Source organism: Pseudophryne corroboree, chromosome 1, assembly GCF_028390025.1.
Source record: "Pseudophryne corroboree isolate aPseCor3 chromosome 1, aPseCor3.hap2, whole genome shotgun sequence".
Taxonomy (NCBI): domain Eukaryota; kingdom Metazoa; phylum Chordata; class Amphibia; order Anura; family Myobatrachidae; genus Pseudophryne; species Pseudophryne corroboree.
This window is the reverse complement of record NC_086444.1, coordinates 1,121,649,947-1,121,676,027: the sequence shown is the minus strand read 5'-3', so window position 1 is coordinate 1,121,676,027 and position 26,081 is coordinate 1,121,649,947. Positions and strand designations below refer to the sequence as shown.

At 44.3% G+C, this 26,081-nt stretch overlaps 1 protein-coding gene across 1 annotated transcript in view; it reads right to left on the bottom strand.

The window, feature by feature from the left end:
- NKX3-2 (NK3 homeobox 2) overlaps positions 1 to 26,081 on the bottom strand; it is a 126,437-nt gene that overhangs the window by 4,683 nt on the left and 95,673 nt on the right. The window contains exon 5 of the mRNA XM_063922962.1: positions 131 to 1,546. Within this exon, the coding sequence (XP_063779032.1) occupies positions 131 to 527 (397 nt within the window). The 5' untranslated portion in view covers positions 528 to 1,546. The remainder of the gene's footprint in view (positions 1 to 130; positions 1,547 to 26,081) is intronic.

Sequence of the window (26,081 nt, the reverse complement as noted above, 5' to 3'; positions counted from 1 at the left end):
TGCAGAACTCAGTTATGTGCCATCATCACCTGGAGTAATGTAGAGACAGGGCCCGGGAAGCCCCTGCCTGTGTATTATACTGTAGTATATGTCCCCAGACGACCCCATCCATAGCAGGAGCAGCCCCTACCTGAGACACTGGCGGCCAGCTCGCAGTCACTGCAGCCCGGGGTCTCCTCCTCTTCCTCCCCCTTAGGTCTGGCCTCCAGCAGCCGCTGATCCTTCCTGAGCCTCGACCCCTCCATCAGCTCCCCTTCCCCCGGCCTCCCAGGTTCTCCTTCCTCACTGAGAGCCGAGTCCGAGTCCCAGGCAGCCTGCTCCCTCCCTGGCCCCCGAGCCCCGCCGCAGGGAGAGGTCAGTCCCGCGTCCACCTCACCGAACAGCCTCCAGCAGCAGGCAGGGGTGGTGGGGCTGCCGGCGGGGAGCAGGCGCGCCAGCCGGGGGAACCCTGCCCCGCGTTCCTCCTTCTTGTTCAGGATGGCCTGGATGGAGAATGGGGTGAGGCTGCCGGAGCTGCGCAGGGCCATCTGGAAGCGTCTGAGCTGGGGCTTGGTCTCCCTATGTACTATCCGCAGCAGGTAATGATCACTGGGCGGCAGCCACCTGAGACCCCAGGCTCGGAGCTGTAGGGATCATCCGCTTGGTGGGGATTATCCGGGTGTCTGCAGCAACTGAGGGTCCTCCTGGGGAGATGTCACAGAGAGACACAGGAGATCTCATCTATGGAGAGTCTTCCCTGTCATCCAGAGATAATGCAGAGGTTAGCAGCAGCGCAGAGGAATTCAGCAACCTCCTTGCCCCAAACAGGCTCCAACTCCAGCTGCAGGGTCCTACTCAGACTGTGCCTGTCCCAGAGAGTGTCTTCTATTCAGGTCTCTGAATATTCAGCAGAAACTGACCCTGGCACAAGCTGTGGTGCCCTTCCTCTGTGTCTTATACGCAGGCTGTGTTCTTCCTCTGTGTCTTATACACAGGCTGTGCTCTTCCTCTGTGTCTTAAACGCAGGATGTATTCTTCCTCTGTGTCTTATACACAGGCTGTGTTCTTCCTCTGTGTCTTATACACAGGCTGTGCTCTTCCTCTGTGTCTTATACACAGGCTGTGCTCTTCCTCTGTGTCTTATACACAGGCTGTGTTCTTCCTCTGTGTCTTATACACAGGCTGTTCTTCCTCTGTGTCTTATACGCAGGCTGTGTTCTTCCTCTGTGTCTTATACGCAGGCTGTGTTCTTCCTCTGTATCTTATATGCAGGCTGTGCTCTTCCTCTGTGTCTTATACACAGGCTGTGCTCTTCCTCTGTCTCATACACAGGCTGTGCTGTTCCTCTGTGTCACATATGCAGGCTGTGCTGTTCCTCTATGTCTCATATGCAGGCTGAGCTGTTCCTCTATGTCTCATATGCAAGCTGAGCTGTGCCCCTTTGTGTCCTATGCAGGCTGAGCTCTCTGCAGAGGTATCCCTGACTTTGGATGCTGTCTTTGCACTCTCTCTCATTCCTCACCTGTGAGTGACAGCTGCAGCCTGGGAAGCTCTGATTGGCTGGCTCCTAAAAAAAGGGCGAAACTTCATTGGTTAGGACACAGTTGGGAATGCTGACCTTATGCCATGATTAGTGATAACATTTAACCCTTCACCTTCTTTAAAAAAAAACCCAACAATTCTGTATTTCCAATAGTTTGCAGAATATAAAAATCCACCGAACTTCACATAAGTATACACTATCTATAGATCAATCATCAAAGACATTGGTTATTTTTATTTTCTAACAAAGTGTCACTGTACAGTAATGCAGAGCAACTAATAAGATAATGGATCCGTATAACTTGCATTTTCAGAAATAATTCCTAGCTGGTCGCTCTAGATTGTTGCACCATGTTCGTACTGTATATAAACGCAAAAGTCATTTTAAATTTAGAAGAAACAGCTAAAAATATGTGATCACAGGATTTACAGATTACTTCTTGCGTATATCTCAGTTACCGACATTGTTTTTGATAACTCATTTTATTAATGTAATGTTTCAGTATTATATACACACAGATGCTGTTTATATATATATATATATATATATATATATATATATATTTATTTATTTATTTATTTGTACTCAGTATAATTTTATTATCCATAACTAATAGTGTAATAACATGGCTAAGCATACTCCAGCGTACTGATTTGCAATTTGGAGATCTTAAATAAATAAATGTATAAATAAAAAAACGTAGAATGAATACTGTAATTACATTGGTCATATTGTTGCAGAATAGAATATTAATGCAGTGAGCCGGAAAATTACATAAAAATATACATAGGAGACATTTTAGTGAATCATGTTTATGGCGCATAGAAGTCAGAGCCGTTCACGAGTAAAATGTATTTGCTTGAAGATTTGATTTGAATATTCGGTCATTTGAATAGTGGATTTCATTAAATATTATCTATATATTACGTTAGGTATTACACATAACAGAACGGATTATCTAATCACAGTTATTTTCACTTTCATAGCGGTATGTTTTATCTAATGACTTAATTGGTAATAAAATTAAATCTATAGTATTTAATACACCTATGAAAATAAATTTGTCAAGTTATGAATTTCTCCTAACTACTCCAAGCACAATGTAGGTATGTATATATATATATATATATATATATATATATATATATGTAGTCACTAAATAAATCATATAATGTTCTCTATATGTATCCCAATATCTGCACCTATGTCACTAATTGCACCAAACATGTCTCTGTTTACAATGGGCAATCGAAAGTATAATACTTTATAACAGGCTGATGTACCATTCACATTTATATTCTCTTTGAGCTATAGGGGTACACTTACAGGTCTTATATTGGTATATCATACCATATACAGACGATACCAATAGAACAATAGCCACATAGCAAAGAATATTATTATTATTATTATTATTATTATTATTACTACTTTTTTTAATAGAACCTAAAAATGATAGAAAATTAATGACATTTAAATGATCAAGTTCAGGAAAGTCAAATTTTCAGTGTTTTTGTAGTAGAGTCTGTCTAATAGATTCTAACCCTCTCCATCTACGTATTTTAATATAATAAAAATATGTTCTGTTAGATGATAAGAGAGGGAAGGGCTGGTCCTTTGCAGACAGCACACAGCAGGAGCCCAGAGGGATGTACTGTATGAATAATACACAGTGTCACCAGGTGCAGGACAGGACACAATAGCAGCTTCTGTGTGTGGACAGCGCTGGAGTTACTGCAGGGGTATGATATGCACAACTGAGCCAGACACAGACATAATCACCTTGTAAAAATACAGTCTGACAATAAGATAAACTCCAGCATAATGGGGGCACAGTACAACCAAGTGCCATTGTGTTAAGACCTCTAAAAGTAAGTTGTCCATTAATAAGAAGGAAGAATGAGACACGAGGGGGCTGATGAGGCTTCCTGAGATCTGGCAGACAAGTTGGGTGGTCTGTGTTTATTTCAGCAGCGTTAACAAGACCCCTTCCTCACCTCCCTCTGCAAGTCCCCCCTGCAGCAGCTCTCCCTGCTGGGATCCTCTTCTCATAGTTCCCCCTGACTCCCTGAGAGAAACAGACCTCACATTGCCAGAGATGTCTGTTTGCTTTTCACCCCACCAAGAAGTTAATGTATAGGCCAAGATCAATACGGCGCTAACTTTGTGAACAAGGAACAGCCAGGTAGTTTTCCAGCCACCCTGCCAAGCCAGAAGCCCGGAGAATCTGTCTGTTATTGCAGGACTCTTCGTCCAGCGTCCACAGTCATGTCTATAGCACTGGCCTTACCTCCAGATGCACAGTGCATTGCGGGGATGGATGGGGGTCTTATATTAAGGATATGTAAACGGCCTTGTCAGCTTTCCATAGTAAGTGACAGGTCCTGCACATCGCCCCAGATACTGGTGTACTGCTTAGAATTCCACTAAACTCAGTTATGCAGGATATTGTATGTGGTGTGTGTGTGTGTGTGTGTGTGTGTGTGTGTGTGTGTGTGTGTGTGTGTGTGTGTGTATATATATATCGATAGATAGATAGATAGATATCTATATATAGATAGAGATAGATAGAGATATCTATAGATAGACAAACAAACTTTTAAATTGTATCTTAATACGCGGGGACGCTAGTCTACCAATAGCCATGTATGATAGTTCTCCCAGGCTAGGTATGTTCCAGTGTACCACAATCCTCAGCAATATGCTTAGCACAAGGATTACATTGCATATTGACTTTATTCCCCCGCCTGCTTTCTCTTTGCAGGAAATATTTCCTTCTATCTATTACAGTATGCATATATTCAGTATAATCTATTAACACATGGTCTCGATAAGCACATTTCTAGATGGACTTCTTATGCCCTGATGGACACTGTGCCTTTATCTGTGAAGGTGGCATCTAGAGTTTGCTAGCTCATGAACATAGTTTGCTAAAACCAGTGCTACCCTGTATTTATTGAATAGTCATAGACACATTAAGAAGATAACTTTTAGTTTAATGTATTTCAAGTTATATATCTGGAATAATATCAATTAGCTGGCATTGCAGCTGATAACTGTGTCAATTCCTTACTGATATATTTCCTTTAGGAGTTATTACATAATTACAACACATTCAGTGGGGGAATTCAGTGTATTAAAAGTAATATTGTAATAGTTGTAATATTGTTCTAAAAATAGATGTGTCCTGTGTTTTACAGTTTTACAGTTTTCTTTTTTATTGTGTTTCTATTTCAAATCGGAAAGAAAAATAACAAGAATATAAAGACAAAACCAATAAACACACCAATGATCACTAATAGTTATTCTCTGCCACCTAGTGGTGGATATATAATACTGCAGCTTTCTAGTGCTTTATTTTCGAATATATTCATGTATATTCATGTATGCTTCTTATTTTTACTAAGTACATATTTGCCTACATTCAGGCTAGACCTCAGAAAATAAACAATGTAATAAATGACTGGTATAATGTTCATTCTGAAAAACAAGTATAAGCACAAAAGTCCCTTTATTTTACTGATGATATATGTACAGCAAAAGGGCATCAAATATGTATGTAGTAGGAGACATCACTTATTTGAAAAGAAATTAGGCATAATTTGTCTTTAAACTCCTTTTGTCTGAAGTTTATTCTGTGCCTTTAGTAACAATTTTTGCAAGATTGCACTATGTCAATGTAAGAAAAATATTTTTCTATATATTTTTTGCAATGTATTTTTAGTTATTTATTTTATTTAGATCAGTGTATTAATATAGTTAAATACAAGAGTGAAAAACAGTTGTTCATGCAGCTGGTATTAGAGAGAACTAATAGTTCTAAAATGTCATTTTATACATAATTGACTTTGTATTTTATTGTTTAAGGTTTAGTTAAGGTATAGTCCAGCTGGCGACCTGCAGATCGCATGAAGACCTTACTAAGCTTTTACTGGTGACATTCCTTGACTCAATAGTGACACAATGGTCTTTCTATAGTATATGGCACAAAATTATATAGATGGGCCGGACTACGCCAGTAGTTCTTATCTGCCATCACACTCTATGCCCTATGTTACTTTCTATAGTGACCTTTCAAAGCAAGTACTGGCACAACAAGGACAAGTTGATGTTTTCGTATATTTGACTTTTACGGTATTAGTATCAAATGTAAATGTAATCTTAACTGTCTTATGGGGGACATTCCGACCCGATTGCACGCTGTAGTTTTCCGCAGTCGTGAGATTGGGTCCGGAATGCCCTTGCACTGCGGCCGCAATGCGCAGGTGCATCGCTGCCCGGCGACAGGGAACGCCAGGCAGTGAATGTTCTAATCTAGATTTCGATCGCAGCAGTGATTGAAAGGTGACTGACAGCAGGAAGGCGTTCCGGGGTGGAAACTGACCGTTTTCTGGGAGTGGAGAGGAAAACGCAGGCGTGACCAGGCGTTTACAGGGCGGGTGTCTGACGTCAATTCCGGGACTTGACAGGCTGAAGTAATCGCAGTGGCTGAGTAAGTTCAGAGCTACTCAGAAACTGCACAAAATGTTTTTGTACAGCTCCCCTGCACAAGCGTTCGCACACTTGCAAAGTGAAAATTCACTCCCCCATAGGCGGCGACTATCTGATCGCACGGGCTGCAAAAAGTTGCAAAGTGCGATCAACTCGGAATGACCCCCTATGTTCTGTCAAGGAAAGGTGAATTCTACATATATGTTTGTGAATGTTGTTGGTTATTTTTTTTTTAAAACAGTATTTTTTATTTTATTTTAATTAACAGAGTATACAATTTGTATGACATACAAAGTACCACAAATGAGACTAAAAATACAAAAAAGTAGCATATATGGTACAGCAAACATAGTCAATGCAGGTAACAAGAGAATCGATTTCTGAAACCCAAACACATAGCCTTCGATAATAATTATATTGGTAATTATTTTATATGTGGGAACTTTCATTCTAGATGCAGTGGCACATTAAGGACAGCCCCCTTAACACATTAATGTTACTGCACATTAAGGGGCTTCTGAGTTGAGAACAAGGCAGAAAAAAAGTACAATAGTAGCATTGCACCTGGACAAACTAAGCTGCAACACAAGGGATGCAATTACGTTATTATTTTTGCATATGGGGTGAACACATTATTGTCTGATTTTTCATGTAGCCCACAAATGCTGGACTTATGTATCATTTTTACACTGTAAAATGTAAAATGTAAAATGTATCATTTTTACACTGCAATGTAGATTTGAGTTAGAACATGCCTCTTCCAAATCTAAATTTCTCTGCACATTTTAAATCTACTCTACCTCAAGACTGCAGGGGCAGAACTCCCAGAGGCAATGGAGATGCTTGCCTTCGGGCTCAAAGCCCAGAAGGGGTACTTGCATGTACAGCAGCACCTGTGTGCTTCTCAGCGGGATCCAAGGGTGACCGCTGCTCTTTCAAGATCTCTGTGACGCACCCACTGCTGCTGCAGAGTTAAAGGGCTCTGTCCCAGGAGCCATGCTAACGCTTGTGATAGGGGACAGGACGGCTCACATCTGATATTGTTCAGGCTGTGCTGTAGCAAGCAATGGTGTACCTGCATCTGCTGCTGGACTGTGAGATGGGATCCACTGGTAAACACTGATTCTGCATGCAGCAAACGTCTGAATCTCGTGAGTCTGACCCTGATCCACCGGCGAATGTCACACAGCATAGCCTGAGCCCTACCAATTGAATAGCTGAGAGTGTCATGTGTGTGTGTGTGTGTGTGTGACTGTGTATATATATATATATATATATATATATAGTACATCTATACATATATACACACTCACATCATGTTTGTATTTCCTTTTTTAAGGTGTGTGTGCGGAGGGGGGGCACCAAACTCCAACTTGCATCCGGGCGACTGGGATGAACTAATGCCCCTGCATGGCTGGATTACTAAGAAGGTGGAACAGATGACCACCTAGGGCCTGGTGGGACCTAGCAGGCCCTCTTGTCACTTGCCTTGATTATGCAAGCAAGTCCGATTGGATGCACGATGGTGGAGCAATCATGAAAAGTTAATCTTCGGAGAGCGCCAGGGGAGGTCCTTCTTTCCCCTCTTTATGTGCCTCCTGTTTGAGTGTCTCTGTGCCTATCCTTCCCCATTTGTTTGTCTCTAATGTTGCATGTGCACCTTAGTCTCTCTTTTAATGACCAATCACTGCATTGTTTGTCTGTCCTTTATGCTCTTTATGGGGCTAATCCTGAGTCAGCATCTGAATGTGTAAGGAGTGAGACAGTCACTATCACCATCCATAGATTTTGAAATACCGATTATGCACCACCATCTCTATGGCAGAGTATGGCCTCCTATGTAAGACTGTACTCCTTTGTACAGGACTGCTGTCACTCATAAGTTCGACACTCACCTCCGACACTCCCATAACGGTATCCGGACTCCAGGTCGACAAAAAAAGGTCAAAACACCTTAGGTCGACGCCAATTGGTTGACACACCTTAGGTCGACATGGACAAAAGGTCGACAGGAACAAGGTCGACATGGAAAAATGTCGACATGAGTTTTTCACAATTTTTTTCTTTTTTGGAACCTTTTCATACTTAACGATCCACGTGGACTACGATTGGAACGGTAATCTGTGCCGAGCGAAGCGGAGCGAAGGCACCATGCCCGAAGCTCGCGAGCCATGCGAGGGGACACGGTGCACTAATTGGGGTTCTCGGTCACTCTACGAAGAAAACGACACAAAAAAACACCTCATGTCGACCCTTTTCCATGTCGACCTTGTACATGTCGGCCTTTTGTCCATGTCGACCTAAGGCGTGTCGACCAATTGGCGTCGACCTAAGGTGTGCCGACCTTTTTATTGTCGACCTGGAGTCCCAGACCCCCCATAACATGCAACATATCTGTTAAATTTTTTAGCCATCCCGTTACCTCCAACTTATTGTATATTAATGCCACTGGCATATTTACAATGGGTGCAGGGTATGTGATGCACACGGGCCCCTGGGTCAAGGGGGTGACATAAATGACCTGGAAAAAGGCGCAGTGGTAATTTTCCTGGTGAATCACGCATGCAGAGTCTACAGCGCTGCGGAAGCTGACAGAGAGGATGGGGCCTGCAAGGAGCCTGCACACAGGCCCACTCCTCTCTTAATGTACCCCTGAGTAATGTACTTCATGTTTCTACTACCTTTCATCCAAATTGGAACTGTAACTCTGAACGTACAAAAATGGGACGGTTGCACATTGTAATTCAGATGCATGCACAGGCAAAAACATTGCTCCACTGTGTCTGATATTGCCAATGCACCAAATTTGTCTATATCTGCCTTTACTGGTCTTATCATACAAAGGTCGGGGCCAACTATGATTTGTTCCCAAAACTCAAAAGTGCCACTGATGAACCACTTTCCTCTTGCCTGCACCATCTTTCCTTTCTTATTTCTCTTCTACTTTCTTCACCCTTATCTTCTTCTTCTTACTCCTCTTCTTCTGAAGTGAATGAAGGCCCTCATTCCGAGTTGTTCGCTCGCAAGGCGATTTTAGCAGTATTGCACACGCTAAGCCGCCGCCTACTGGGAGTGAATCTTAGCTTCTTAAAATTGCGAACGAAAGATTTGCAATATTGCGATTACACATCTCGTAGCAGTTTCAGAGTAGCTTCAGACTTACTCGGCATCTGCGATCAGTTCAGTGCTTATCTTTCCTGGTTTGACGTCACAAACACACCCAGCGTTCGCCCAGACACTCCTCCGTTTCTCCAGCCACTCCCGCGTTTTTTCCCACACGCCCATAAAACGGCCTGTTTCCGCCCAGTAACACCCATTTCCTGTCAATCACACTACGATCGCCAGAACGATGAAAAAGCCATGAGTAAAAATCCTAACAGCATAGCAAATTTACTTGGCGCAGTCGCAGTGCGGACATTGCGCATGCGCATTAAGCGGAAAATCGCTGCGATGCGATAAAACTTACCGAGCGAACAACTCGGAATGAGGGCCGAAGTCCTGATGGCTGCCGAACAGGAGCTGCATGAATGAACGGATGCCCAATTGTATCCAATGCCATATAACGGGTACAGAATAGGAACCCGGAGGACTCCTGTACGTTGACAAGAATGTGTTAAGGTCTGCTGTGACTTGTAGGTCCAGAGCAGCAGGAGAGTAACATATTTTTAGCCAATGGTATATGCCAATGGTATATGGGATGTAGTCATGTTATTGAAATTACAATGTTTACACCAAAAAGTTGAATGCTATAATGCAGACATGGGGCCTAATTCAGACTTGATCATAGAAACGCACATCTAGGATCAATTTCTTTGACATGTGGGGGACGTCCAGCACAGGGCAAGTCCACCCTGCATGCCAGATCCAGCCCCCCTCCCCCTGCAGACATGTGAGTGCATCGTGCCTCGGCGATGCTTTCCCATGTTTCGAGTAGCAGGCTGCGAAGGCAGGTGGCTATCCGCCATGTTAAGGGTTGCAGCGGCTGCGTGTGATATCACGCAGTTGGTGCAGCCCTCCCTGCAAACGGTCCGGACACGCCTGTGTTATCTGGACCATGCCCCTAAAACGGAGCAACAACGCCCACAAAACGCAGTTGTGACGCTCCATTCCAACCCCCCTCCAGGTCTTAAACTGCATTCTGAAGAGAATGCAGTTTAGGACCTTGCACATACGAATACCGGCAGACGCGCATGCGCAGATGTGCAGAAAACGCTTCATAGTGTCAGGGTCTGAATTAGCCCCATGGTTACAATGTTAATAACTAATATGTCGACACATCAATTCTCAACAGTTAAAATGTTGATAATAGACATTTTAGGGTTAATGTTGGGGCTAGGGTTCAAATTGGGTGTTGACATTATGTATCTGTCGACATTTTGGCTGTCACAAAGAGGAAAGAAAAAAAAGAGGAAAGAGAATACTTTGGCTGTCATCAGTTTAAACATATCGACATTGTGTTGACATTATGGTGTTGACATTTTGAACATGTCAACATTTTATCTGTTGACATATACATGTCAACATAATGGGGTCTATATAACAGCTGTTGACATTATTATTGTCAAAAAAACATTCCAAACCCATATTCAACATATTCTCCACTTGATCCCTTGGGTGGAAAACTGTAGCAGTATAACGACCTGACCAGAGGCAGTGAGAGGGGGGAAGCATGTACTAATTATCCAGTCTTAGCAGCTGACCCAGGCTCGACTACTGCGGGCCCTTCCAACAAACCCGGGTCAGCTGCTAAAGAGCCACAGTCCCCGTTTGCAGCATTTCTGAGGGGGACAAATGTCTCCCTGTGCAGACGCCGATGCCCCCTTTATGCGGCTGCTGGCACCCCTCCCTGTGGGTTCAGTATGTGTGACCGGCGGACGGGATACAGGTGGTAACAATACTGGCATCCCAATGTATAAAATCCCATATGGCACTAGGTAAGTATGCTATGACCTCTCTCCTACCCCCTAACCCTCCATTCCAGCAGCCTAACCCCAACCTCCCCTTAGTGCAAGGGTGTTTTATGAGAAGGCAGCCTCCATCGCGGGCCCCCTCCTCTCTGGCAGCAGTAGACACTAGTATAATGCCAGAGTCTGCTGCGCATGCGCAGGTCTCCGCGTGGTGCCCATTTTCTGAGTGATTTCTGTCCTCAGTGCAGGACCGCCGTATAATATATGGGTGCAGTGTATGCGGTGTGGGCCCCCCTGGACCCAGGTGCCTGTGTTCACTGCACACACTGCACCCATTATAGAAACGCCTATGCCTTAGTGCCTAACCCTAACCTTCCCCTGGTAGTACCTAAACCTAACCCCCCCTATCCCCTACCTAATCCTAACGCTCCTCCCATAGTGTCTAAACTTAACCTCCCCCTTGGTGGTGTCTAACCCAGACCACCCCTCCGCAGCCTAACCCTGACCACCACCCCCACCCCCGCAGCCTAACCCTACCCGTCCCCAGCCCTAACCCGCTTGCTATACGTATGATCTGTATTTTGGCTGTTGGGATTCTGGCTGTTGGGATTCCGGCATTGGTCTCCTGATGCTTTCTGGATTCCAGTGTCATCATTTAAATGGGTGAAGGATCTGTCGTCTGTTTTCAAACTGCCAGGATCCCGACAGCCGGTATCTTAACCATATCCCATCCCTGTGCAGTAGGCAGAAACTATTTTATCCTGGTTTATTAGGGGGCGTGGTCATGCCTCTCTGGATTTGGCCACTCCCACAGTACCCAGGTCTATGACCACTCTCAGCCGCTCTGACCCTGACTGACATCATTACACAGTAGCAACTGGTGATTTCAGAGTGGGTTTGACTAACGCATTTCAGGTGGATGAAGGCTCATCGGCCCTACACACCGGACGATATCTAAGAATGAAATATATTGATCATATCGTTTAGTGTGGAGGTCGTTCATCGTTGTTTTTTCATAGTTTTTCAATGCAAGCCAATTTGGACGATATCGATCATCATTCATATCACACTAATCGTCCCGTGTGTAGGGCCTATTTTGCTTGCTGACTTACCTGCAGTGAATGAATTCAATTCTCAGCTTTAGAGAATCTCGTTAACTTCAGTTTTAATACATGTATCTCTAGATCCCTAAGTAAAGATCTGCTTGCAATCAGGTTAATTTCTATTCCAACTAACTTTTTCAAACTCTGTTCCTGTTATATCTGTGCTTTGCAAACTTATCTTTTTCTTCTTTTTTTTTTATAGTTTTACATTAGTATATTATATAAACACTTTCAACCTTTCTGTCTGCACCTACTATTTGAACATCATTGGGATTCATTCAATGTTAATTTAACAAACAGAAAAGAGACATGATAACCCTAGGGTTGTTATATTGGCTAGTGAAGGAGTAATAGATGGCTGGCAGCCAGCAGAGCACTGGGAACCCACCAGGGGCCAAGCAATGAGTGGTCAGTGCTGGAAATTGTTATCAGGAGAGCTGACAGAAGAAGTTTGTGCAGACCTGGCGTGTTGCTGTTCCAATACACTAGGCCATCCATGGGAGTGACGAGGCTGCTGCCACATACTAATGATGGATAGATACAATTAACACTTGCTTAAGAACAGAACAGCCAGCTATGATGACTCAGAGATGAATCTATCCTCACTTACAGCCACGATTGGCACACACACAAAAATGTAACACTTGCTTTTACAGTTGTTTAAAATAAAACTCTGAAACTCAGTGTAGGAAAAGGAGCTGAAAACTGATTATTTGGGAGAAGAAAAATAAAAACCCATAGAAGTTTGACAGCAGATAATAACCAACAATTTTATTTAGTCTCCCTTTGTCAGATTAAGATTAATCTGGTGTTAGTTCTCCATTGCTATAATAAAGTCACATATTTGTCAAGCATTCTTAATGTCTGCCTCATTATCAGACTGTACCGATTTACCTGAATGCTTATTTCTTGTCTTGCAAACATATACAGTACTGTGCAAAAGTTTTAGGCAGGTGTGGAAAAAATGCTGCAAAGTAAGAAGGCTTTCCAAATCAGAAGTGTTGATAGTTTATTTTGATCAATTAACAAAATGCAAAGTGAATGAACTGAAGGGAAATTTAAATCAAATCAATATGTGGTTTGTCCAGCCTCTGTCATCATACAGCATAACAGGGGGCGTAGCCTGGCTGGCAAGGTGCACAGACGTGTCTCTGGGGAGCTCCCATTGGCTGCAGCTTAATATCTACATATTTGCCCGGTGAACAACCCCTCTGAGCTTCTCTGTTGCCCTAATATGCACAGGGGGTCACCCCAAATTGAAGAGGGTTTGTCATGGAGCTGGGGGACTTATAATATGATCCCTGCAGGTTGTGGCCTCCCCTCATTGTAAACTCCTACAGTGAATCCGATGGCCACTTCTGGAGCATAGAACGGACGCCGCTGGGCACACACATGGACCGCGGGTGTATATGGACCTGTGAGTTCTGCTCTGCCTCCTGACCGTATCACGGTAGTCCTGCGGCAGGAGCCTGTTGTAAGCGGGCGCCGGGAAGAAGCTGAGCGTAAGGGCTATTACACATGCGGCAGCTTTTGCTGGTCGGGAAAAAAACGGATGGCTTTTTCCCCATGCCAGTATTGTAATTAATAATGTAAAGTGTAGGGTGCTTTCACACGACACGGCCCCGGCCCGACTGCCAGGTTGCAGCCGGAAATATCCACTGAAAAGTCCGGCTGACGGGGCTGTGCCGTCCTTGTATGAAGTTAACCGTGTGTGTGAAGGGGAGCTTTCACACACAACGTTTTTTTTCAAGCCGTGTCTGCTGCTGCGCATGCTCACAGCATTACACACGGCTCAAAGCCGTTGAGTGTGAAAGACTCTGTCGGATGACAAAAAGCCGGATAAAGTTAGTCCGGCTTTTTGCCATCCGATCAAAAATGCTGCGTATGAAACAGCCCTATGTCTCCCAGCAGGCGTCAGGTGACTGTCCGCCCGGTGGTTTTCTGGAGCCGGGGTTTCCTCATTCTCAGGTGACAGGATGACTTCTTCAATTACTGTGACTGATAGGGAGACTTGAGTATGACTCTCCTTTGCTGGACCCCATCACGAGTGGCTGGTACCCAGAACATCCTGAAGGGGGGTGAGTGTGTCACAGGAGGCACTGTGCTCCATGTCTAAGACGTCTTCATATATTCCCCCCACCCTGACATTATACCAAACTGAGTAAGTAGTCTGCATCTTGCTAACTGCTCCCCACTACCTGGCACATATTGGGTTATTATGCCCAATTTATATGCCACTGGTCATTGATCTTTCACAGCCAGCTATTTAAGCAGCACTTGTTATATCAGGAGATCAGTCTGTCTGTGTAGTAGTGGTCTTTGTGCAGCTCCCTTTGAATCACAGACTCTGCACTTCTTTAACCTTACTCTCCTGAAAAGAATTCTCCCCAGCACACTGGACATTGCCTGAGATATTTGAGGTCAGGTGTGACACTTCCTGTGTGCCAGATGGCCCACGGTGTAAGGTGATTGCGAGAGGTAGCTGCATCTACTCCGTTTGGGGAGAAATACTGCCCCTGGTCCGCCTGCTTTATCCTGCATGCCTGTACTGGCTGGGTTCTGTACATCTGTCAACTCCCTCTGTGGTCCTTGATACCGGCAATGTCTTTCACCGTAAGGGGAATACCCTTGCCTGATATGCCCTGATTCCTGGACAGAAAACAGCACACTCCTTAAAGGAAGGTCAACGGTCTGCTACGGTGTGTTGCTGGGAGACTCTCCCCCTGTACTCCCTACCAGCCAAACCTATCAACCTCTGGCCTTCTCATGAAGCCCAAAGGCATGGTGTCTTATGCTGCATGAACTCGCTGATATACTATGTTCTGCTCCACGGATGGCTCTACAGTCATCTTGAATAAATGTGTATCCACATGACCATGTCCAGATAGCCACTTTCTCTGCTGGGGGGAATGTGTCATGGCCACTCACATAACATTCCGTTGGAGACCTTTTGTGCTATTCTATTATCTCATGGTGAGAGGCAAGAAAAACGCCCACGTTGACGGATGGAAATCGCAAAAGGGGACTCCTGCTCTGCAAATGGGGACTCTGTCTTTGGCAGATATGAGGCAATTTCTCCTGCCCCAGGGCTCTGTCCCTGCGGGGGATGCTTCTACGCCCTCTACTCCACGGCTGTCTCCCGCCTCAGATTCACCTTCCCATGCGGGTGAGAACACTATGGATCTAGAACCCACACCAGAGACCAGTGGTGTCTCACAGATTCTATAATTACTCCGCTCCATGCCTACCAAGCAGGCTTTTGAACATTTGGAATGCAGACTTCGGGAGACAGTTCGCTCTGATATTGTCGCTGTTCAATCGGAAGTGTCACACATAGGTACCCAGCTGTCTTCCCTAGAAGGTTTTTCCTCTGACTCCGCATCGGCTCATAACGCATTCCGCAAAGTTTTCCTTAGACAAGCGACTGATCTTCGCCAATTACAGGAACACCTTAACGATTTGGATAATCGTGGCAGGAGGAACAACCTGAGCGTGTCCAAAGATATCCCACCCCAGGGCTTCATAGACTTTCTTACTAGGGTCTTTAATGAACTCTTGGATCAATATCCTAACGCTGTGATTAAGTTTTATAGGGCGCATCGGGCCCTCAGACCTAGGGGTGCTCCATTGGACCGGCCAAGGTATATAATTTGTCGTTTGCATTACTACTCACAGAAAGAGGACATCCTCCGCAAAGTCCATCATTTGGATGTAATAAAGATTGAAGACCACCATCTCCAGATCTTCCAAGACTTATCCTGGTCTATATTCCAAAGGCGTAGGGCACTGCAGCCTCTCACTGCTGAGCTTCGTCAGATGGGGATCAAATATAGATGGGGATCAAAAATAGATGAGACTTCCCATTTAGCTTGCAAGTTTCCCAAAATGGTAGGCTGCATACCTTTAAGGATTCAACTGATTTGTCCCCTTTCTGCCAAGTTCTCAGTATTCCCTTGGTCACCGTCCCGGACTTGCAGGAGTCTCTAGTACGTTCCATACCACCTGAGCTTTCTCACCCCAACAATGACTGGAAACTTGTACAACATAATCCAAAGCTGCCGATGGAACAACTAGCTGCTAAAAAAACAGGACATTACCATGTCAGCCCCGGTGTAGCCTAGACCCTTTTTGGCTGTTACTCTGAGAATGTGTGGAGTCTCTGGGTAGTCCAAGAGTTGTATCTGTTGCTCACTATTGGGTTCTACCTTTCTTCCATGGACTGTTTTTTTTTGTAATATGCACGGCATCGGTCGTGAAGGTACTTAGAAATTTGGACTTCTCCTAGACTCACAAAAAAAGGCTACACTACTCCTTTAACATAATACGCATACTCTACACTGCTGTGGCCCACTGTTTTGACCAAATTGACGGTTACTGTAATGGAATATTAATTTTATGCTTACTTATGTTATATGTTTAGAACAAATGATTTATTTAAATGTGTATCACTGTAGCTTGAAATTAAGGCGGGCACTGTCACTAACCCCCAGTGACTTCTGCGCCACCCTGGTCTTCTTGGCCTCTGGCATGTTTTGCACGTCCGAGTGCCCAAGTGGTGGTAGTGTGTTGATTTCTTTCCTTCCGATTGTTCCACGCTCGCACTTCAGAGCGGGTTGTATTTTCTCCAGTGATTCTCCACTATGTGTTCTATCTTTTCCTTGTTCCTTTTCTTTCTCGTTTCCTCTCCCCCATTATCTGTGATCCTCTGCTCACAAAAGAGTCGACACCCTCCTCATTGACTTCAAATTTTGCTCCCCATATAATGAGTGCTGGCTGCTAATGCTAAAGTTACGGTGATTAAATTAGTTTCTCTTAATGTGAAGGGCTTAAATGTCCCAGAGAAATGCTCCAGACTGCTTAGGGATCTCTTTGCCTTCAGAGCTGACGTGGAGTTCCTCCGGAAGATGCACTTCAAATCTGGCACAGCCCGAATTCTTAAGGACTGCAACTACCCGTTTTCCTCTACAATAATAATAGTAAAGGCAAGTCTCTGGGAGTTGCCATTTTATTATCTAAACAGTTACCATTTCGAAATGTGTCCTCTATAGCCTTGGAGGAGGATAGAATGCTCTTGGTCAAATGTAATCTGTTTGGTCAGTTATACACCTTTATCAATGTTTATGTTCCTAATCAGTCACAGCCCATGTTTCTGGTCAAAGTTTTGAATCTGATAGCCCCGCTGGTCGAGGGTGTTCCGATACTGGGTGGCGACCTGAATTGGGCTCTCCAGCCGGAAATCAACATTTCGGGCTCACCTGCTAGATCCTCTCTTGCTTCACATCGGAGAGTACGTCATGCTCTGCATGACTACCAGTTGGTCAACACGTGAAGACTCCAACATTCCGGGGACAGGGATTATACATTTTATACGCAGCCCCATGTGTGTCTATTCCTGGATAGATTACTTCCTGCTACCTCAAAGGTTCCTACACCTACTCAGGTACACTGAGGTGGGATTGATCACGTGGTCAGACCATATGCCCATTTTCCTGATTCTGGAGACCTCCTGTCCAGATCTCAGGCAATGTACTTGGAGATTGAATGAGCAAATATTAATGGATTCACAATTTAAATCTCAGTTGTATTAGGTGATCGATGACTAATTTTTACTTAATAAAACGCCGCAGGTTTCCAGAGTCACGGTATGGGAAGCCCATAAATGTGTCCTACGTGGTAAGTTTATTCATTTGGGCTCCCTGTTGAAATGGGAAAAGTTGGGTAAAAAAGCTGCCTTGCTTCAGCGTCTGAAAGTTCTAGAGACAACGCATAAGTTGGGAGCGTCATCTCAAGAACTATCTGAACTGAATGAGACTAGAACTGCCCTTAATGCTCTACTTTTTGAGGATATAAAAAAAGATTATAGAATCTGTAGGAACCGCATTTTCCAATGGGGAAACAAGCCAGGGAAGCTCTGGGCTAGGGCGTTGCGTTCTCAGAGAGCCACTCTCTACATTCAAGCAGTGGTAGATTCGAAAGGGATCCGCCAAAACCTTACAAGAGATATAGCCAACACATTCCACTCTTACTACTCTAAATTGTATAATCTTCAGGACCCTATATCCCCTACAGTCCTGTCGGACCCTCGTGAACTGGTTGACCAGTATCTCCAAGAAACGGGGTTCCCAACATTGTCGGAAGATGATAGTGCCTGGTTAGATTTACCTTTCTCCCTTCTTGAGCTAGAGCAGGCCCTTAAAGAGACGCCTTCTGGGAAGAGTCCGAGTCCCGATGGGTTCACTATTTCCTATTAAAAAGTTTTCAAAGACTCTCTCCTTTCCAAAATGTTGGCTGCTTTCAATGCCATTACCCAAGTGAGTAGTTTTTCACCTCAGGCATTGGAAGCATTCATTACAGTCATCTTAAAGGAAGGCAAAGCCCCAGCACAATGTGCCAGCTATCGCCCGATCTGCCTTCTCAACATGGATATTAAGTTGTATGCCAAATTGATAGTAAATAGCTTTAAAATGTTACTCCATAACCTGATCCACTCAGATCAGGTGGGCTTTGTGTCAGGGAGAGAGGCACGTGACAACACTACTAAAATAATTGATTTAATACACTTAGCCTCTATAGATCCCAACTAGGGAGGCCAATCCCGGGATCGGGATCGGCGGGATCCCGGGATTTGGGCCCAAAAATGCCGGGATTTGAATCCCGGGATTGGAGCATCCAATCCCGGGATTCACGGGATTATACTGCGCATGCGCGGCGGCGGGAGGGTGGGTGTGTAAGTAATAGTACTCACTAATATTAGGCGGGCGGCAGCCATGAATAAGTTGAACGCGGCGGCACTTCAAATGTAGCGCCGGCCGCCAGCCAATCAGAGCTGGCGGACCGGCAGCCAATCAGGGAAGCTGCATCAGCAGCCAATCAGGAGCGACTGCTGCGGCCGCTTCCCTGCTTGGCTGCCGGTCCGCCAGCTCTGGTTGGCTGGCGGCCGGTGCTTCATTTGAAATGCCGCCGCGTTCAGTGTGTTAATGGTTGCCGCCCGTCTAATAGTAAGTACTATTACTTACACCCACCCTCTCTCCCTCCGTGCATTCAGTGGTGCTCCCTACAGCCTTCCTCGCTCCCGCACCGCTACCAACCCTCCCTGCCGCGACCTACACCCTCCCTTCTGAGTCCTGCACCGCTACCTACACCCTCCCTACCTCCCGCACCGCTACCTACACCCTCCCTACCTCCCGCACCGCTACCTACACACTCCCTACCTCCCGCACCGCTACATACACCATCCCTACCTTCCGCAACGCTACGTATACTCTCCTTACCTCCCCCACCGCTACCTACACCCTCCCTACCTCCCGCACCGCTACCTACACCCTCCCTCCAGCGCTGCTTCCTACAACTTTCTCTGATCCCTACTGCAATCCCGGGAATCCCGGGATTGACCATTTTTCAATCCCGAATCCCGGGATTGAAAAAACGGCCCGGGATTGGCCTCCCTAATCCCAACCCAGTAGTGATGCTGTCCACTGATGCCGAAAAGGCATTTGACAGGGATAACTGGATCTTCATGGAGGGGATCTTGCGATATCTGGGATTAGTTCCTGTCGGCCTTCACCATATTTTAGCGCTTTACAGCCAGGATTAAAATTAATGGGTTCCTATCTAAACCGGTTCTGATTAAAAATGGAATCAGACAGGGCTGTGCTCTTTCGCCTATTATTTTCATTTTATGTATGGAATCCTTGGCTGGTTCCATTAGGCTTAATCCGAACATCTCTGGCCTCACAGTGGATGCCATAGATTATAAACTTGCACTATTTGCAGATGACCTATTAGCAGTCCTGTTGAACCCGGCTATCTCCATAACCAACCTGATGATTGAATTCCATTAGTTCGGCTCTTTATCAAATTTTAAGATTAAGTCCATTGCAGTGAAAGTGTCGGCCTCTTCTCACTACTTGATAGGGCTTAAAAAAGCTTTTCCATTTAATTGGCACCAGTCCAGTCTTAAGTACCTCGGGGTAATTTTACATACTGATCTTTCTCGCCTGTTTGAGGTGGATTTTAAGGGACTGCGCTCTACGCTTTGCTCTGAATTTAGAGATTGGGGCAACAAACGGTTGTCATGGATAGGCAGACTCAGTGTGATTAAATTGAATGTTGTGCCCAGGGTCTTACACCTTTTGCAGACGTTACCAATACGCATCCCCAAAATGTGGTTTCGAAATTTACATAATGCAGTAAGGTAATTTGTGTGGGGCAATAAAAGACTGCGCTTCCAACATAACATCCTTTTCCACCACAGACATATGGGAGTAACCAGTTACCTCATTTCTCATTGTACTACAATGCTTTCATTCTAAGTAGGATTATGGAATGATCTTGGATTTTCTCTTACCCTTTTTATGTACGTTTGCAACTACTGTGGTATTGGTTGACACCGATGTTTGAATGGTATTCCAACTGTGCTACTTGAGATAACTTACTTTGCTGAGATTATATTGGCTTGCTTTGTATATCTCTGCTCTCTGTATGACGAACAAACGTTTTGATTTGCATTAACATATGCTGCCTACCTGGCTTGTTTATCTTTGTATCTTTGTATGTCAAAACTAATAAAAATTTATTGGGAAAAAAAAACAAAAAAAACAGCATAACAGCATATATTTTTCTAGGTACACTTGCACGTAATTTTTTATGAAACTTGGCAGGGAGGTTGTTCCAAACATCTTCGAGAACTAACCACAGATCTTCTGTGGATGTAGGCTTGCTCAAATCCTTCTGTCTCTTCATGTAATCCCCAATAGACTCGATGATGTTGAGATATCATCACTTCCAGGACTTTTTTCTTCTTCTTTAAGCTGAAGATAGTTCTTAATGACATAATGACATTGGCTGCATGTTTGGAGTTGTTGTCCTGCTGTAGAATACATTTGGAGCCAATCAGATGTCTCCCTGATGATACTGCATGATGGATAGATTCCTGCCTGTATTTTTCAGCATTGAGGACACCATTAATATTGACCCAATCCCCAACCCCTTTTGCTGAAATGCAGCCCCAAACTTGCAAGAAACCTCCACCATGCTTCAGTGTTGCCTGCAGACACTAATTATTGTTCCTATATTTTTGTACACACTAGGCCATATTACAAATGATATCGCTCATTTTCATCGTTCTAAGCGATATCGTTTGTAATATCACCCAGTGTGTATGCACAATATTGTTAAAGATGTACACTCCCATGGGTCGTTAATGATATAGCCGTCGTCTGTGCATTCAGCTTGATTTGGAATATATCATCCAAAACGCTATGTTTGGGCCTGTGGTGGGATGACGTCACTGAACGTTCAGTGTGTGCGCACTATATCGTCTGCCTGGGAGTCAAAGGAAAATACTAGGCGATATCGCTCATGGAGCTTATCGCTTAGTGTGTACCCACCATTATGCCTAAATATTACACACAGCGTTGATCTATCTCAAAAATGAAGCACTGGGTCGGGTGGAACTTCTGGAGAGTCAGTCGTTGCTGGGCTCCAGCCCTGAAGGGGGCACTTCTCATCTATTGTCCTGGCCAGATTCTAGCCCAAGTCAGCGGCAGCGGACTGATGCCTGCAATGGCTGTGGCTGTGTATGTAGATATATATATATGTGTGTGTGTGTGTGTGTGTGTGTGTGTGTGTGTTTTGTGTGTGTGTGTGTGTGTGTGTGTGTGTGTGTGTGTGTATAGAGATGAGTCGGCACTCCATTACTGGCCCCATAAACACTTGCCCCAGTGCCCTCCTAGAGTCTATGGAAACTCCATAACATGCAAGCAAAAGGTAGGGGGCATTCAGTCTCACGAGTCTTGAAACAAAGAATATTCAGACGAACAGCGTCACTGTGTTCAACGTTTCAGTCTTATTGACTTTTTTCAAGAACATGATGTTCTTGAAAAAAGTCAATAAGACTGAAATGTTGAACACAGTGACGCTGTTCGTCTGACTATTATTTGGTTCAAGACCTGTGAGCGCCGTCTACCTTTTGGTTGCATGTATATATACATATATATGTTTATATGTTTCTGTAAATCTGTCTGTGTATATGTCCCTCTATGTGTCTGTGTAACTAGTAACTATATGTGTCTGTTACTCTGTATTTGTGACTGTACCATGGGCAAAAGTTCATCCCAGTGGCCGGGAGGCAAGTTGGAGTTTGGTGCCGCCAAAAAAACAAAGGGAAAACAAATATGGTGTGTGTGCATAAACATACACAACTTACATAATTGTAAAAACAGCGCTCTCAGCTGGTCTACAGGGATCGGAGCCTGCAGTGAATTAGCAGGACTTCTGCTGCGCTGTGATTCAGCCATATGTAGCGTGCAGAAACAGCATTCACCGGCAGGTCCGATCTCACAGTCTAGCAGCAGCGACGAGTGCACCAACGCTTCCTGCAGCCCAGGTTGAGCAGTACCAGACAAGGGCCATCCTGTCCCCTATTGCAGGTATTAGCATGGCTCCTGGGACAGAGCTGATTAACTCTGCAGCAGAATCAGCGGGTGTACCGCAGGGCTCCATTGGAAGAGCAGTGTTCAAACTTGATCCTGCTGTGAACCACTCAGGTGCTGCTGTACATGCAGGTGCCCCTTCAGGGCTTGAAGCCCAGAGGCAGGTGTCTCCATTGCCTCTGGGAATTATGCCCCTGGTCTGTGCATATGTGTCTGTGTCACTCTATATGTGTCTGTAACTCTGTATATGTGCATATGTGTTTGTGTTTGTGTAACTCTATATGTGTTTGTAACTCTGTATTTGTATCTGTGTATATGTGTAACTCTATACAGTATGTGTCTGTAACTCTGTATATGTGTCTGTGTAACTGTGTGTGTATACAGTTGTGCTCATAAGTTTACATACCCTAGCAGAATTTGTGATTTTCTGGCCATTTGTCAGAGAATATGAATGATAACTCACAAACTTTTCTTTCACTCATGGTTAGTGGTTGGGTGAAGCCATTTATTGTTAAACAACTGTGTTTACTCTTTTTAAATCATAATGACAACAGAAACTACCTAAATGACCCTGATCAAAAGTTTACATACCCTAGAGATTTTGGCCTGATAACATGCACACAAATTGACACAAACGGGTTTGAATGGCTACTAATGGTAACCATCCTCACCTGTGATCTGTTTGCTTGTAATCAGTGTGTGTGCATAAAAGTTCAGTGAGTTTCTGGACTCCTGAAAGACCCTTGCATCTTTCATCCAGTGCTGCAGTGATGCATCTGGATTCTGAGTCATGGGGAAAGCAAAAGAATTGTCAAAGGATATGCGGGAAAAGGTAATTGAACTGTATAAAACAGGAAAGGGATATAAAAAGATATCCAAGCAATTGAGAATGCCAATCAGCAGTTTTCAAACTCTAATTAAGAAGTGGAAAATGAGGGATTCTGTGGAAACCAAATCACGGTCAGGTAGACCAACAAAAATTTCAGCCACAACTGCCAGGAAAATTGTTCGGGATGCAAAGAAAAATCCACAAATAACTTCAGCTGAAATACAGGACTCTCTGAAAAAAAAGTGATGTGGTTGTTTCAAGATGCACAATAAGGAGGCATTTGAAGAAAAATGGGCTGCATGGTCGAGTTGCCAGAAGAAAGCCATTACTACGCAAATGCCACAAAGCATCCCGCTTACAATACTCCAAACAGCACAGAGACAAGCCTCAAAACTTCTGGAACAAAGTCATTTGGAGTGAAGAGACCAAAATTTTACTTTTTGGCCACAACCATAAACATTACATTTGGAGAGGAGTCAACAAGGCCTATGATGAAAGGTACACCATTCCTACTGTGAAACACGGAGGTGGATCGATGATGTTTTGGGGATGTGTGAGCTACAAAGGCACTGGAAACTTGGTCAAAATTGATGGCAAGATGAATGCAGCATGTTATCAGAAAATACTGGAGGAAAATTTGCACTCATCAGCCCGGAAGCTGCGCATGGGACGTACTTGAACGTTCCAACATGACAATGATCCAAAACACAAGGCCAAGTCGACCTGTCATTGTCTACAGCAGAATAAAGTGAAGGTTCTGGAGTGGCCATCTCAGTCTCCTGACCTCAATATCATTGAGCCACTCTGGGGAGATCTCAAACGTGCAGTTCATGCAAGACATCCCAAGAATTTACAGGAACTGGAGGCTTTTTGCCAAGAAGAATGGGCAGCTTTACCATCTGAGAAAATAAAGAGCCTCATCCACAACTACCACAAAAGACTTCAAGTTGTCATTGATGTTAAAGGGGGCAATACACGGTATTCAGAACTGGGGTATGTAAACTTTTGATCAGGGTCATTTGGGTAGTTTCTGTTGTCATTATGATTTAAAAAGAGTAAACACAGTTGTTTGACAATAAATGGCTTCACCCAACCACTAACCATGAGTGAAAGAAAAGTTTGTGAGTTATCATTCATATTCTCTGACAAATTGCCAGAAAATCACAAATTCTGCTAGGGTATGCAAATTTATGAGCACAACTGTATGTGTCTGTGTAACTGTATATTATTATTATTATTATTATCCTTTATTTATATGGCACCACAAGGGATCTGTAGCGCCCATTACACAGTACATAATCAAATGAGCAAACAAGAAAACAGCATGTACAGTTCAAGACAATATAGGACAGGTATAGAAAACCTGGGTTAGGTGCTATCAAAGGGAGTATGGAGTATAAGATAGTGTAAGTAAGAAAAGGAAAGGCACATGAGGAAAGAAGTCCCTGCTCTTGCGAGCTTACAATCTAAAAGGTGAGGGGCTAACAGACAGGGGTGACCCAGAAGGGGTAGACAGTGAGCATATACAAGAGGGTTAGGAGGAGAGTTGGCTGGGTTTGGTGAAGAAGTGGGTCTTGATAGCCCGTTTGAAGTTTTGTAGAGAATTGGAGAGTCGGATGGGGAGAGGTAGAGCATTCCAGAGATAGGGAGTAGCACGTGCAAAATCTTGTAGGTAGGAGTGGGAGGAGGTAATCAGTTGGCAGGAGAGTCGGCGTGCATTAGCAGAGCGAAGAGGACGGGTGGGAATGTAAAGAGAGATAAGGTCAGAGATGTAAGAGGGAGAAGAGTGGGTGAGGGCTTTGTAGGTTAGTGTGAGAAGCTTGAATTGGATTCTGACTGGGAAAGGTAGCCAGTGAAGGTCCTGCAAGAGAGGGGATGTGAATGTAATATGTTTGGTGAGGAAGATGAGATGGGCAGCAGCATTGAGGATAGATTGGAGTGGAGAGAGGCATTTTTGAGGGAGGCCAGATAGGAGGAGATTGCAGTAGTCCAATCTGGAGATGACCAGTGAGTGGATGAAGGTCTTAGTAGTGTTCTGGATGAGAAAGAGTCTGATCCTGGAGATGTTTTTGAGATGGAAATGGCAGGTTTGTGAGAGGTACTGAATGTGTGGTTTGAAGGAGAGGGAGAAGTCAAGGATTACTCCAGTATATGTCTATCTAACTCTTTATATTCTGAACCCCGGATGCAAAGTAGATGGGGGTGTGGGCAGGCAGTTCTTTATTGGGCTGCAGTGCTTTATACATTATATGGCAGGCACTGCAACACTGAATTATATAGTAGTCAATGCGACTCTCTCTATATTATATGGCAGGCACTGCAATACTCTGCACTATATGGTGATCCCTGCATCACTCTATGCATTATATAATGGGCACTGCAATACTCTGAATTATATGGTGGCTACTGGTGGTTTCTGCATTGTCTTGCGTCAATAATTGCTTTTTGTTGTATATGTAAGTCATTAAAATGCTATCAGTATTGTCTGGTAGTCACTAAACTGCTCTCAGTATTGTCTAGCGGTCAAAAAATTGCTGTCAATATTGTCTGGCGGTCACTAAAGTGTTAACTGTATTCTCCGACAGTCGCTAAAATGCCCTCTGTATTGTCTGGTGATCACAAAACTTGCAGATGTAATGAATGATTTTTACACTACTTCTCATTCGGCATTCTATGAGATTTCACTCTGTGATTGCGGAAAATTAGCAGTCCAAAGTCGCATGGATCTGCATCCATGGTTAAAATCAAGCAATAACAGATTACCGGGAAATGTGCTGTAGCTGGATGGTGAGTACT